Source organism: Fusarium phalaenopsidis (genome assembly GCF_050370095.1).
Source record: "Fusarium phalaenopsidis strain FUZ10S chromosome Unknown contig_32306, whole genome shotgun sequence".
NCBI lineage: Eukaryota > Fungi > Ascomycota > Sordariomycetes > Hypocreales > Nectriaceae > Fusarium > Fusarium phalaenopsidis.
Window position 1 is genome coordinate 971,594 of NW_028145403.1, and position 13,084 is coordinate 984,677.

Genomic DNA, 13,084 nt, shown 5'->3' on the forward strand with positions numbered 1-13,084 from the left:
GTAGGGTAGATTTGTTTGGTTTCTTGCATTATCAACCGGAGGTCATCAGCGCTCGATCGAAAGTCCCCCCTGTACCACTCTTGCATCGGCATCTGTCAGCGTAAGCCCTCGTCAGCAAGATCAGGGCAACTCTCTGTGGATGCCTTTTTAGTCAAATTGCAGTCTCCGACTCAAGTTATCACCGTCTGGTGTAAATGAGAAACAGCACACAAAACACGTGAAAAATCTTGTTTCTCCAACCTTGAGGAGTCGGCAAGTGGGCAGGCAACGTTGCTATCCGCCGCATCTAACTCGTAACGGCGAATTGTAGGCCCCTTGGCATCCCCATAACCTGCCTGACAACCACTCAGATGCTCGGAATGCAATATTTTCACGCGGTTAAAAGTGGAAAAGTGGAGGGCCAAGGTGATGGGATGAGACCCGTTCGTGCCTAAACCGTCACCGGAAAAGCGGTACCTTTGTGCGTCAAAGAGGCCAGGGCCTTGTCTCACCCTTGCTTACGACGACTGACATTGCGTCACTTTCCATCTGCCGGCCACCTTAAGAGATGGCTTGGGCGGTGGTGCCATGAGGCTAACGGCAGCCTAGTCTTGGGATAACTTCACTTGTTCACATCTTGCTGACCGTGGTAATCTCGATGCTCTGCACACTAACTAATGTCCCTGTTCCTTTGCCCAAGGCTTTTCCCAAGCTGACATTACTTTGCGTGGCCGACACGTCAGCGATCCTGCCAACTGTCTAGCACTCTTTGGACCGGCGCTCCATTCTGCCTTGTAGAGATCCGTCCTACTCGTACTGCTATTTTTGAGATCCTCTAAACAAAGACGTAACGGGTTTCTTCCTCTCAAAGTCTCTCATACGATCTAAATAAAGCGCTGGGGCACAAGAGGAGTTGGCCGCAAACCCACAGCCAAAAAATGGATTCTGCATCTCGGATTGTGAGACTGGGCTGACGCCCTGAGAATGAGGCACTTGTGGAGAGTTCCAGGGGCTCGGATAAAAATCTTACCTACGGGATTTATTCGCAAGCCCTGCTCTAATTGGAACCCATGGTGGGCCGGCAATAGCAACTCATGGGACCCTTGTGTGACAACATTTCGAGCTCCAAGAGGCATCCCTGCCTCGACTTCAGACACGTTCATCCTGCGAGCAGCCACATCGGATCCCACATGCTCTCCAGCGTTTACCCCTGTAATCTAGATCCGAAATGGAGCATCAAAGAAAACTCCGGAGCCGAAGACGAGGTTGTTGGGAACTCCACCAGAATGTCTGCGGCCGTCCTGACGGTCAGGGTGCCCTCTTTACCTGTTCCTGGTGGCATTTCAGAGGGGTGGCAGTGCATTGAACCAAACAAAGGCCCGGTATTGGTCCTGACAGGCGTGATGTTGCATCTGATCCAGGGAAAATTATGTCATGTTTTGACTTTGACGATACGACCTCGGGCTCGCTAATCCACTCTTCGATACCCGCGAAACGGTGGAGATGGGATCCAGCAACTTAGACCATGGTGCGACTGGTGCTGAAAAGACTCGAATCATGATTGCATCTGCATCGAGGCAAGAGCCGGGTTCAGGGGCGTCCTAATACGAACAAAGCCCTCTTGGCAGCTTGCCTTGCCTATCCTAGGTCTGAGCTCAGCTCAGCCTGGACGTGGTGATAACCTCATTTCGGCGCAACCGGATGCACTGGGCTAAATGGGGGAGCGAAGGATGGCGGGATCTTCCATGAACCCTGGTAAAGATGTTGCCGAGAGCTATGGAAACTCAATATAGAGCATGCTCCTCGCCGGCAGTGTGTCCCAGGCTAGATGCTTGTTGCTGTTTGCTGTATCAAACCCGTCGCTCGTTGTTGTATCAAACCCGTCGCTCGTTGTTGCATTGTTACATCGTCCTCTATGTGAGGCAGTCAATTGTTCTTATTCACTCGTTATATAATTGCAAGTCAGTAGACTTGCTGCCCGCAAGATGCATCTCGAGCCGCCGCCCCCCGTGAAGCAGTTTGCTATTCCCAATGGTCTTATCCAAAATGCCGTCAGTGGTCGGAGCCTACAGCCAAATGATAGGCAACAGCAAACACACCTCAAGTCCCTGCCCCGGTCCGTCGTCGTAAGACGAGCCTCTGTGAGTGGAGGTATCTCTCGTTCACTTAGTGTTGTCCGCACTGCCGAAGTCAAATGGACCTCGGGGCCTGGACCTGGCAGAAGATTGCATCGTAGTTCAAGCTTGCCTTCTATAGTCCGAGAAGGCAGCTTTAGAATTGAAGATGTGGCTCGAGCACCGTCGCCGGTTACACCCTCTTTCTATGGCTTCACGAACCCTTACCTCGATATCAGAACCCCTGGGTCGCAAGAAGACTCAATTCTCCCGGCCTCTCATGAGCTTCCCCCATTGCCCCTCGCACCACCCCCAGCCCACAACACAAGTGGCTTGGCTAGATCACTGAGCCGTGCTCTGTCCAAACGCAGTGCTCGGAGGGGTAGCATCTATGAAGTCTACGAAAAGGCCAAGGTCCGTGGAGAAAAGATCAAGCGTCAAAAGTGGACTCAGATCGCCTTTGAGTACACTGTCTACACTTTCCTTGTCTGTTTCATCTACTTTGTCCTGGTCGGTATGCCACTGTGGCGTGGGGCCGTTTGGTGGCTCTTTGTTGCGGTTCAGGAGAAGATGATTGTTGCTGGTGGCTATACAATCATGATTGGTGTGGCTGCCTTGTAAGTTGAATGCACACCTAGAAAGGTCATGCTCATGAAAGGGCTAACAGTCTTCAGATACGCATTCGCTCCTCTACTTATCCTCTTCGAACCCGACCCTCCTCCCGTTGAACCGTCCACAGGGACTGATCAATCGGTTCGCGAGACGGCGTTGCTCATCCCCTGCTACAAAGCCGCCAACATCATTGGACCAACCCTTGAAGCAGCCGTCAAGATCTTTCCACCCCAGAACATCTTTGTCATAGCCAACGGAAACTCTCCTCAGCCTCTTGATAATACCGAGGATGTCTGCAAGCCCTACAGAGTGAACCACATATGGTCTCCAGTCGGCTCCAAGATTGTCGCCCAATTCGTTGGATGTTATGCGGCAAAGCGTTTCAAGAATGTTCTCCTCATCGATGACGACTGTGCTCTGCCTCCGAACTTTCCCATCGTCGGCGACCGCCTTCGAGATAAAGTCATGTGCATTGGCTATGCCATCAAGAGTGTTGGGCCAGATTCCTCCAGGGGCACATTATGCCAGCAGGCGCAAGATCTCGAGTACAAGATCTCGGGTTTGCAAAGAGCCCTGGCCGGAAAGGTTGGCAGTGCAACGTTTCCCCATGGTGCCATCTCACTCTGGGATCGAAAGTTCCTCGTGCAGACGTTCCACGACCATGTCGGCTTCTCAGTATCTGAGGACTGGTTCATGGGCCATAGTTGCCGCAGGCTTGGAGGTCGCATACAGATGTGCACCTCTGTCTTTGTCGAGACAGAGACTCCATCGGCCATCTTTTTCAGCTCTGGTGGAAGCCGAGGTGGCTTTGGTGAGATGACAGTCTTTAAGCAGAGGTTCCACCGATGGAACTTTTTCTTTGTCAACGGTGTGTGGTACAACATGGCCTATATCCTGGGCAGCTGGAAGCTTGGGTTTTGGGAGATTGGAACCAAAATCTTTGTGTTTCAGGAGGTATGTCCTACTTCACCATGGTGAGATATCCCCAGGCTAATACCTGGTGTCTTCTAGGTGTACGAGACACTGCTCTATCTTATGACACCATTCGTCCTCCCCATCTCCATGATCGTGAGGCCTTGGTTTTGTGGAATGTTACTAGGTATCACTATTCTAGTTTACCTCGTGAACGCCATCATCTTCAATGAAGTGCATCTCAGGCGAAAGAGGGAAAGAGTCGGATATGGTGTGCTACTCTTCTACTATGTAAGTAACCTACCGACAGCAGTCAAACCCACACGATTCTGACATACCACAGATGCCCTACAAGATGGCTCTTACTGCTGTGAACGTTGCCAGCTGTTATTGGTCGCTCTTCAAATACGCAAGATACTTTGCACAGCGCCACCCAAAAGTTATCGAAGACGAGAGGGCAGTTGAGGTTGTAGTACGCCTTCAAGAAAAAGTTCCCCGTAATAACGAGGCGGATCTAAATCGCCTCTACGGCGAGAAGTCGGTGGTTGATCAGAGGAGCGATAATGCAGAGGATCCGCCAACACAGCCTTGCCCAGTTGTGGTGAGCAAAAGAGTGAGCTATGTTGAGGACATGGTTTAGCCGCGAGGTACTACACGGTTTCTTTAATTACACATAATGGAAATGAATAAACACCCGGTTCCGTACATGATCCGGCCAACTCTGCCTTCAGCTTGACGGTATGTGAAACCAAGAACTTGTGTGTTCTGTTCCCGTAGTCAAGAGAGGAAAGATTCTGTTTAGCTATCGTATGGAGGCAATGTCTCTTGCCCTACTCCCCTTCCAGTTTTAGTGGCTAGCTTTGCCGTAGGTGGTGAGGGGACGAATGTACGCTCAGTGTCGATAGGTGGTGCGTTGTTTGAAGGTGAGCCGGCTTCAAGGTCCGGTTGAAGGTCCCAGCTGCGCAGGCGGAATGTGAAGCTCGCACCTGAGCACAAGGTCGCCACAGCAGAGCAGAGAATAGAAGAGTCTCTGAATTCTTTCCGCTTCTCGCCCACGGGTTCCTGCAATGTCTTCACTAAAAAGACAACGGATGCCACGCAAGAACTGAGCGCGAGGATGATGGACAGTCTGTAAAAACCCTTGGCAAACGGCGCCCCGCTACCCAGCCCTCTCAACTTAAGAGCTGGCTCGACTTTATCTTTCTCCTTCAAGTGAGCCATGTCGATGAGTGTCGTACGGGATAAGGTCGTATTGGGTAATCGGTGACTGTCGTAGTGATGCCAAGTTATAACAGATCTTGTTCTAGTGGCGAGCCTTGTAGGGTTGCACGAAGAGGATGTTGCGGATGAACTGATGAGATGAGAAGAGCCAAAAATAAAATGCAAGGCCCTCTCCTTGTATCTCCTATGTTCCAACTGTGTTTTTGAATTTTTTCATGAGATGACTCAAGATGCACGTTAAAGGTGTCACGGGATTGGGCTTTGAGGCATTGACTTCAGTGAAATCTAATTGCAAAGTGTGCATTTGCATTGAGTTTACGGGTAAGTCAAGGGAAGATGCTTTTGTTGAGATTCGCAAACATCTCCCAGTTATACTTCGCCTCTAAGCAGCGCTTCCAGTTAAATGCCGTTATACCTTCATTGTGTAGGATGCAACGACAGTTACTCCCCCCAGACTTGGAAATCCGAAGACTAGGCAAATAACGGTCCACGATTGCCAACCAACCCTGTAGACGAGGAAGAAAACAGGACACGCAATCTCTGCGCAGAGTTTGAAAAGACTGACAAGTCCTTCATAGAATCCAGTGAATCGCAATTGATGTTGGTGTTGCTAGCTTAACTCTGATTCGAGATCCGCTCTTGCTGCATCAATTCCAAACGTCTTCACCTATTCTCTCCCGCCTCGGCTGTCTTTCGTCCTTCGTCGTCACCACAGCGTGGCTCCTATCAGCTCGGCTAGACAATGGGCCTTGGTCGGGAAGTGGGTGTTTCAAACGGGGAGTTCCGCCTTGCACCAGGGTGGCGGAGGTTGACTAGCGTCAGGGGTGTGAACCTCAACTAATAACTAGCGGCTCCAAGGCAAAGTTCATTGTTGCATCACTAATGCCTACAAGGAGCCAATGGCGGTCAATTGAAACTTCCCGGGATCACGGTCGGGGGCCAGGTCCATCCTTGATGGCATGGTGATCACGAACTGGGGTGCCCGAGGATCCGGGTGTTGGTAATCACCGAAGAGCATGGATCTCAAAGAGCAAGCATTGGTTCAAACCAAGCGCTATATTTTAGGCTTCATCGTGGAATAATTATCATCAAGATAGCAAAGAATATCTGTGAAACCGGAAAATTGATCTTAGTCACAGGGTTGGTGAGCCAGGCAGAGCGCCTCGCCCGACACACCATGGGAGCATCCCGACAAGAATGTCACTGTCAAGAATAGGGCGCAAACAACGGGAGATGTTCTAGGCATCGGGAGGTGGGGGTCTCGAAGCACTGGCTGTTCCGAGTTTCCGACTTTTCCATGCGGAGTGTCGACGCTATCGACTGCGCCTAGTGCCGATCTCAGACAACTACGCCCATTGAGATCGAGAATCACCGGAAGCCCTAGGTACGGTAACGGTTATCTTTGAAGCTCATGCTACACATAGAGCTTTTGAGGGGTGTTTTACAACGCTTGTGCCTTTCGATGTCGGTAATTAAGTAGGTGTTTAGAGATCTGTGTTTCCGTTGCAAATCGCCAGATTGGAAGGAAAAGGGGCCAGTTCACTCAGCCCCTACATGGTCGTTGAGCTAGAAGGTGAACAAAGACTGCATGAACAGTGGAAACCATCAAAAATTCGGGAACTTGGCTTGGCACTAGAACATTCCCCTTGGTTGTCGGGAGGAATCCAGAGACATGGATATGGAATATGGGGCGCTATCGTCACACCCGTAAGAGCCCCCCGGGATGGAACGCACCCGTAGGCGTTGAAGGGGTGACACGTAACTTGGATACCTACGGAAATATTCATTTTCAAAACATAGACCAAGAAAAGTCTAATCATGATGCACAAAATAGGGGATACCATGATATCCCCAGTTGCCGTCGCCAGCCACACGCAACTCCGGGTTGTCGGCATCGTCCTCCTCCCAAGACACGTCAGGATCAGGCTTCATGTGGATCCCGGTGACCTCTCTTCCAAGCCCACTCTCCAACTACTACATCGCCATGACGAGTCTTTGGGGCAGTGTGAAGAGGACATGGTGAGAATGACTGACGCGGACATTGAGAGTTGACCGCTCAGGGGGTCGGGAACCAGAATGAGTTGCCTATGAAAGATCCTAAGGACTGTGAACTCTACAAGTATAAATGCATCAAGATCATCCGCCCAAATAGCTTTCTCCTTCATCCCACACTCTACAACAACAACAACAACAACAACAACAACAACTACAACAACAACAACATCAACTACTCTCACTTCCACACAAACACTTCTACACTCTTTCAACTCAACAACCAACTCCACAAACTCAACTTTTTACAACTCACTCTTCAAAATGAAGTCCACCATCGCTATCCTCTCTGCCTCCATGGCCGCTGCTGTCCTGGCTCATCCTCTGGATGCTCGTAGCCAGCAGTGCAATGTCGCTCCCTCGGCCGCCACCAACGCCAAGATCAAGCCCATTGCTCAGCCCAGCGCTGCCACCGCCGACGCTTGCCTGGACGCCTGCCTTAGCAACCCTGCTTGCAAGAGCTTTATCTTTGGTCTCCCTGCCAATGTCGACGTCCCTGTCTGCGAGCTCTTCAGCGTTCCCGCCGCTCAGGTTCCCAGCCAGGGTAGCGAGCTGTACGTCTTTGACAAGGCTTGCTCTGAGAGCGCTGTCCCCAATACCGCTCCTACCCACACCCAGCCCCGTGGTCAGATCAACCGCAAGCGTTCTACCCGCAGCCTTGTCTGCAACGCTGCCCCCTCTGGCCCTGCAGACAGCAGCATCCAGCCTATCGCCACCCCGACTGTGAAGACTGCCGAGGAGTGCCAGGAAAAGTGTGTCGATGAGGCCAAGTGCCAGAGCTTCCTGTTCGGTCTTCCTGCCGATGCCTCTGCCCCTCTGTGCAAGCTGTTCGAGGTCCCTCCCGCCAAGGTCCCTGTTCGCGATGACGAGCTCTACGTCTTTGCCAAGGGCTGCGCTGCATCCGAGGTTCCAACCACTGCTCCTACTCACGATGAGCCCCGAGGAGAGGCTCCTTCCGGAAACACTGCGGACAAGGATAACTCCAAGACTAGTGACTCCAAGAACAGCGGCTCTGACGCCAACACCAACACCAACAACGCCAAGGCGGCCACTGGCAACACTGCCGCCAAGGACAACAAGACGCAGAACTAAGCAGCAAGCGGCTTATACCTACCAGCTTTTGATGGACATTTCTTCCTGAAAGAGTTCGACATCGAACTATTCTCTCGGGGGTGATGTGGGGGATGTGGCAACAGAAAATCGGGGGGGGAAGACTTGGGATTGTGCCTCTGGGAGGCACGGACAGGAGAAGTAGTGAATTTTGTACACTCTTTAGAATTAGACTTGAGCTTTTTTCTTTGCAAATCAATAGATCGGCCGATCATTTAATTTGTTTGCCTCTGCTCTAGTTATAAGCTAGCGTGACTGAACCGGAAGCTCTCCGCGGAAAATTGGCGATGGCTTCAATTGGTGGCTGGGCACGAGGTCCCTGGAGGAGGAGCTGGGAAGTGTTGGCCGCAGGCAGACAAAAAAAAGCGTGAAAGGTGAGTTATCGGCCCGACATTGGCGTTGCGTCGCTCTAGGCTCTAGGGTGAGCGAGTCACTCTACCTACTCTCAGATTCCTGGTTAATATCTAATGTCCTAGGTAGATAAAGATGAGTTTAAACATTCAATTTAAAAGTCTGTTTTAGTTTCCATGGAAATTATTCATTCTAAGGTGCTTTGGGCCGCTGGTCTGATTCTTCCTCTAGGGTTACTTTATGCTTCACGAGCAAGCATGCAATGTGGAACAAATTCTTCGATGCACTCGTAGAACCCAGCGACGCCCTCGCGTGCTCCTAGAAGGAGAGGGATAAAAAGTGCAATAAAACTCCATTTCTTAAAGCTAAATATTTATCGCAAAGCGCTGAAAGATGGAAGACGACAAGTCTCTTGGACTGATCTCAAGTTAGAGATCCAGTGGCTTGTGTGGCTGGTGCTGCTGGCCTTTGGGCACACTGGTCTCTCCGCCTTGGTTTGAAGTTTGGCCGACGGGATTGTCTTTGGTGGCGATACGATAAGGCGATATCAAACCAGCGCTTATTGTAGGGGGTGAGCAGTCTTATCTGTTAGTGTCAAATCTCTTTTGGTCGGCGAGGACGGATCAGCGGGGAATTGATTCATCCGATCCTTCTTGCCAGCCAATCGCTCAGCCACTCGCGTCAGCCACTCGCTGCTCGCGCATTTGTGGGGCTGAAACTCGTCGCTTGCTGTGCTCAAACAACGCTCAAGCGCGAGCGCGAGAGCGAGGAGCGAAAAAGGCCTCGCGCTGGTTGGCCCGAGTGCGGATGCGAGTGAGATCGACGTTGATGCGCTCCATGAATGAAGGTCAAAGCATCAAGAAGAGAACATGTATATAAGGAAACGCCAAGGTCTTGTGTTTGCATTCATCATTCACAAATACCCAGCGCACAAGCAAACAAGCAAGATCAAGACTTCACAGTCACTTACTCTCACAACAACACACTTCATCCACTTCCTTACCCCTGCCAAGAACCCACTTTCACACAATGGCCACTCATACCATCCGCAAGGTCGTCATCACCGCTTTTGGCGGCCCCTCCAACGTTGAGGTTATCACTGCCGAGATTCCTCCCCCTGCCAAGAAGGAGGTGCAGGTAGATGTTATCTACGCGGGCTTCTCAGGCGGCGACATCAACATGCGTCTGGGTTCATACCCCATGCAGAAATCCGCACCCCTGACACCTGGGTATTGCTTCGTCGGCCGTGTTAGCGTCAATGGCAGCAAAGCCTCCAGGTTTGCGCCAGGAGCCCTTGTTGGCGCTGTAACAGTCTATGACTCTGAGGCCCAAAAGATTAACATTGACGAAAAATACTTGATTCCCGTTCCCGAGAGCGTCGACATGAGGGAAGCCGTCGGAATTGTCCTCGACTGGAACACAGCTTACGGTCTGGTCCATCGAGCAACCAACCTGGTCGGAAAGGGGCAGCGCGTCTTTATCCACTGCATCAGCGGTGCCGTTGGTTACGCACTTATGACACTATGCCTGCTTGAGGGTGCTGATGTGTATGGTACCGCCTCGGAGAGAAATCACGCCTCTCTCCGGGAGTTGGGAATCACTCCATTCACCTACGCCAACAAGAACTGGATGGATGAGATGAAGAAGCGTGGCGGTGCGCATGTTGTCTACGACCCTATTGGCTTCGAAAGCTGGGACGAATCCTGGGATATCCTCATCACCGATGAGCCTAGCCGATTGGTTGGCTTTGGCGGCAACATGAACATCATCCAGGGAGATTCCGCCAAGACTCGATCCCAGTTTCCGGCTCAGGCCAAGCTCTTGGCCAAGAATGGCTGTCTCTTCACCAAGAGGAGCACCAGCTTTTACTACATTGACCGCGATCGCTCCACCTTCATGGAGGATGCCTTGGCCATCATGCAGCTTCTCGCTGACGGAAAGATCGAGGTCCCCATCAAGCAGATTTGGGACATGGAGAACATTCGGGAGCCTCATGAGAACTGGGGCAAGGTTCTTGGCATGGGTTCGTGCCTTGTTCGGGTGGATCCCACTGCATAAATGGAGCGCATACATCACTGAGGAACATACATGGGTACTTGTCTGGGAGATCTGGTATACACGGGTTTGTTTTGGGTGTCTTATGAGGAGTTGGACCGGAGAGCCCAGGGAATGCTGATTTGGTCAGACACGATTGATATAGCAATGTGGTATCTGTAGAGCGGGGGAGGGAGAAGTGGTTTTGGGCAATTGATAACCCTCACTTGAGTATAGACATGGATTTCATTGAGATATTTTGTTTTCTTACTCGACCAATATGCCTATAGCCCTTCTCACCGAGTGAATGTCATTTCTGGATCTGTTGCTGAGAATGCACTGCTCTTCAACCGACTCTGATCGAAGATCTTTGTCGCCAAAAGTGAATCAAGTATCTGGGCCGCTTCCTATGCCTTGGCCCGCCTGTGTCGGTCAATTGAACTATTGAAACGAAGCGGCCCTTAAAGAATCAGCACTTGATACTGGTTACATCTAGTATTATGATGATCTGTGCAAATTGTAAGCTGACAATGGCTTAAGTGACGTCACAAACTAATGTGGCGTGGAAGCTAACACTGAAAAACAAGCCATAAAAGCCCGTAGCTCCCTCATTTGGAGGCTTGCCATTGTCCCCATCGCCAACAACACCACGAATCTACCTCTTTTCCACCATGTCTTGTTCTTCTAAGGCCATTCTTCTGATTACAGGAGCTTGGCATGTTCCAAAACACTATCACAAGCTCATTGAGCAACTCGAAGCCAAGGGGGTGAGGGTCATTTGCGAGCAACTGCCCACAAATAACAACGCCATACCGCCAAATACAATAACAGGTGATGATGTAAAGTTCATCAAAGACATCGTCGCCAGAGAGTCTGCCGCAGGAACGCAGCTCACGGTTATTGGGCACTCCTGGGGCGGAATGATCGCTTCCGCAGCGTTGGCGGACTTTGCCGTGACGACAGGCTCTGGCAAAGGTGGTGTCACCAACATCATCTTGATGTGTGCCTTTATCCCACAAGAGAAAGATTCACTCGCTGGCCTATTTGGAGGACAATTGCCGCCGTACCTGACTTCTATATCGAATGGTACCATCGTCTGGACAGACCCCATCGGCCACTTGTACAACGATCTTCTCGTGGAGGAGGCTCAATGGGCAGAGAAGCTCATGGTTGCCCATGGTCACCAGGCGCAGTATACCCCGATTGACTGCAGCAAGGCGGCATGGAGAGTCATTCCTTTGACATACATTGTCTGCGAAAATGACCAAGCCTTGCCCGGGTTTGTGCAAGACATGATGATTGCCAAGGTTGAAGAGCAAGGCGTTAAGGTGAGACAGTATCGGCTACAAGCTTCTCACAGTCCCTTTCTTAGCATACCTGATAAAGTCGCTGGAATCGTTATGGAAGTTATGAACTCGGTAGGCGAACTTAATGTTGGCCAACCCAACTGATCAAGCGTGGGGAAGATACTATTCTCCAAGGATATCAGGTTGGAATGTAATAAATAACGAATACGCCATACGGCGAAGAAGTTCATGGAGTTCTCCGTGTTAATATATCCAAGTGAGGATCTCGGCTAGGACCCGAGTTAATGTGACCGTTTCTTTATGCCCAATGCAACCCGTACTTTTCATCTAGGCACATCCGCATATGGCCCTTCCTGTTTGCTACTCAATACTTGACCTGAAGCCGTATCTCTATGTGACTTTCACTTAGTCTCAGGAAGCACAAGCAGTGCATCTTGGCATGTGGCTGAGTGGACTGGGTGGGTCGGGTGAGGCATAAATGGTAAAGCCGATCTCGCTGTGGGAGATGAAACTCGCAATTCCCAACGAATCTGACGAAGTGGGACGCTGTAGTTTCAACACAAAGCGCCCAAGTTCAATCTTGAGAGTTCCATCACAAAATCCCACCAGGCGGTCCTCAGCCAAAGACCTCAGACACCATGGACATTGTCATCTGCACAGCTAGGGCCGATGAGATTCCAGCCATTTTGGAGTTTGTCGGAAAGGCCCGCGCCGACATGTTTCCGATGTTGGACCCAAAATCTCACAAGAAGACAGTGGAGCGCGAGCTTGTCAGCTTCAAGGGGACCTACCTGGAACACTCCAACGGAGCCTTCTTAACAGCCCGGGTCGATGGTCGTCTGATCGCAACCATTGGCTATCTCAACTACGACGGGCGTTTCCCACAACTCAAGTTCAGTCATGAGCGAGTCGTCGAGGTGGTCCGGCTCTACGTCGACCCAGCCTGGCGCCGGGCCGGGTTGGCCTCGAAGCTGTTTGCTGCCCTGGAACAGACTGCACGCCAAGCAGGGATCAAGCAGCTGTACTTACACACCCACCCCTTCTTGACCGGCGCACGGAGTTTCTGGGAGCGGCAGGGCTTTTCTGTTCTTTGCGTTGATGAAGATCCGGTGTGGCAGACGACGCACATGAGCCGGCTTTTGGAAGGATGAGATATACCCCGGAGGATGCTTTTAATGGATGGAGAATCAGATAAGCTCGTGGTCAGCATCCTAGCTGGGCTGATGGAGCTGAAATGCACGTTGTTTGCAGGGGTCATGTGGGCTTTTCCACCAGGTACACCATGATTTTCTCATCAGGAATGATCAGTGGGCGGACGACTGTGGATGAAGATGGATAGTAATTGATTGAAGGAATTGAATAAGTCGAGAGTAGCCACTGGGCGATTAGTAG

General features: G+C 51.1%; 5 protein-coding genes across 5 annotated transcripts; all 5 read left to right on the forward strand.

Moving 5' to 3' along the window:
* Positions 1-2,426: 2,426 nt before the first annotated feature.
* Positions 2,427-4,257, forward strand: LRP88_11164 (uncharacterized protein; the record flags this gene model as incomplete). Its single annotated transcript, XM_083247600.1, has 4 exons — positions 2,427-2,710; positions 2,768-3,659; positions 3,717-3,908; positions 3,961-4,257. The coding sequence occupies 4 exons, from the start codon at positions 2,427-2,429 to the stop codon at positions 4,255-4,257; spliced, it is 1,665 nt and encodes a 554-aa protein (XP_083096748.1).
* Positions 4,258-7,154: 2,897 nt separating this feature from the next.
* Positions 7,155-7,982, forward strand: LRP88_11165 (uncharacterized protein; the record flags this gene model as incomplete). The annotated part of the gene is made up of 1 exon (XM_083247601.1): positions 7,155-7,982. The coding sequence occupies one exon, from the start codon at positions 7,155-7,157 to the stop codon at positions 7,980-7,982; it is 828 nt and encodes a 275-aa protein (XP_083096749.1).
* A 1,398-nt stretch (positions 7,983-9,380) lies between these two features.
* On the forward strand, positions 9,381-10,409 carry LRP88_11166 (uncharacterized protein; the record flags this gene model as incomplete). The annotated part of the gene is made up of 1 exon (XM_083247602.1): positions 9,381-10,409. The coding sequence occupies one exon, from the start codon at positions 9,381-9,383 to the stop codon at positions 10,407-10,409; it is 1,029 nt and encodes a 342-aa protein (XP_083096750.1).
* Positions 10,410-11,056: 647 nt separating this feature from the next.
* LRP88_11167 (Alpha/beta hydrolase fold-1) lies at positions 11,057-11,836 on the forward strand (the record flags this gene model as incomplete). Its single annotated transcript, XM_083247603.1, has 1 exon — positions 11,057-11,836. One exon carries the CDS (start codon positions 11,057-11,059, stop codon positions 11,834-11,836), a length of 780 nt encoding a protein of 259 aa, XP_083096751.1.
* A 494-nt stretch (positions 11,837-12,330) lies between these two features.
* LRP88_11168 (acyl-CoA N-acyltransferase) lies at positions 12,331-12,843 on the forward strand (the record flags this gene model as incomplete). Its single annotated transcript, XM_083247604.1, has 1 exon — positions 12,331-12,843. One exon carries the CDS (start codon positions 12,331-12,333, stop codon positions 12,841-12,843), a length of 513 nt encoding a protein of 170 aa, XP_083096752.1.
* Between the last annotated feature and the right edge of the window lie 241 nt (positions 12,844-13,084).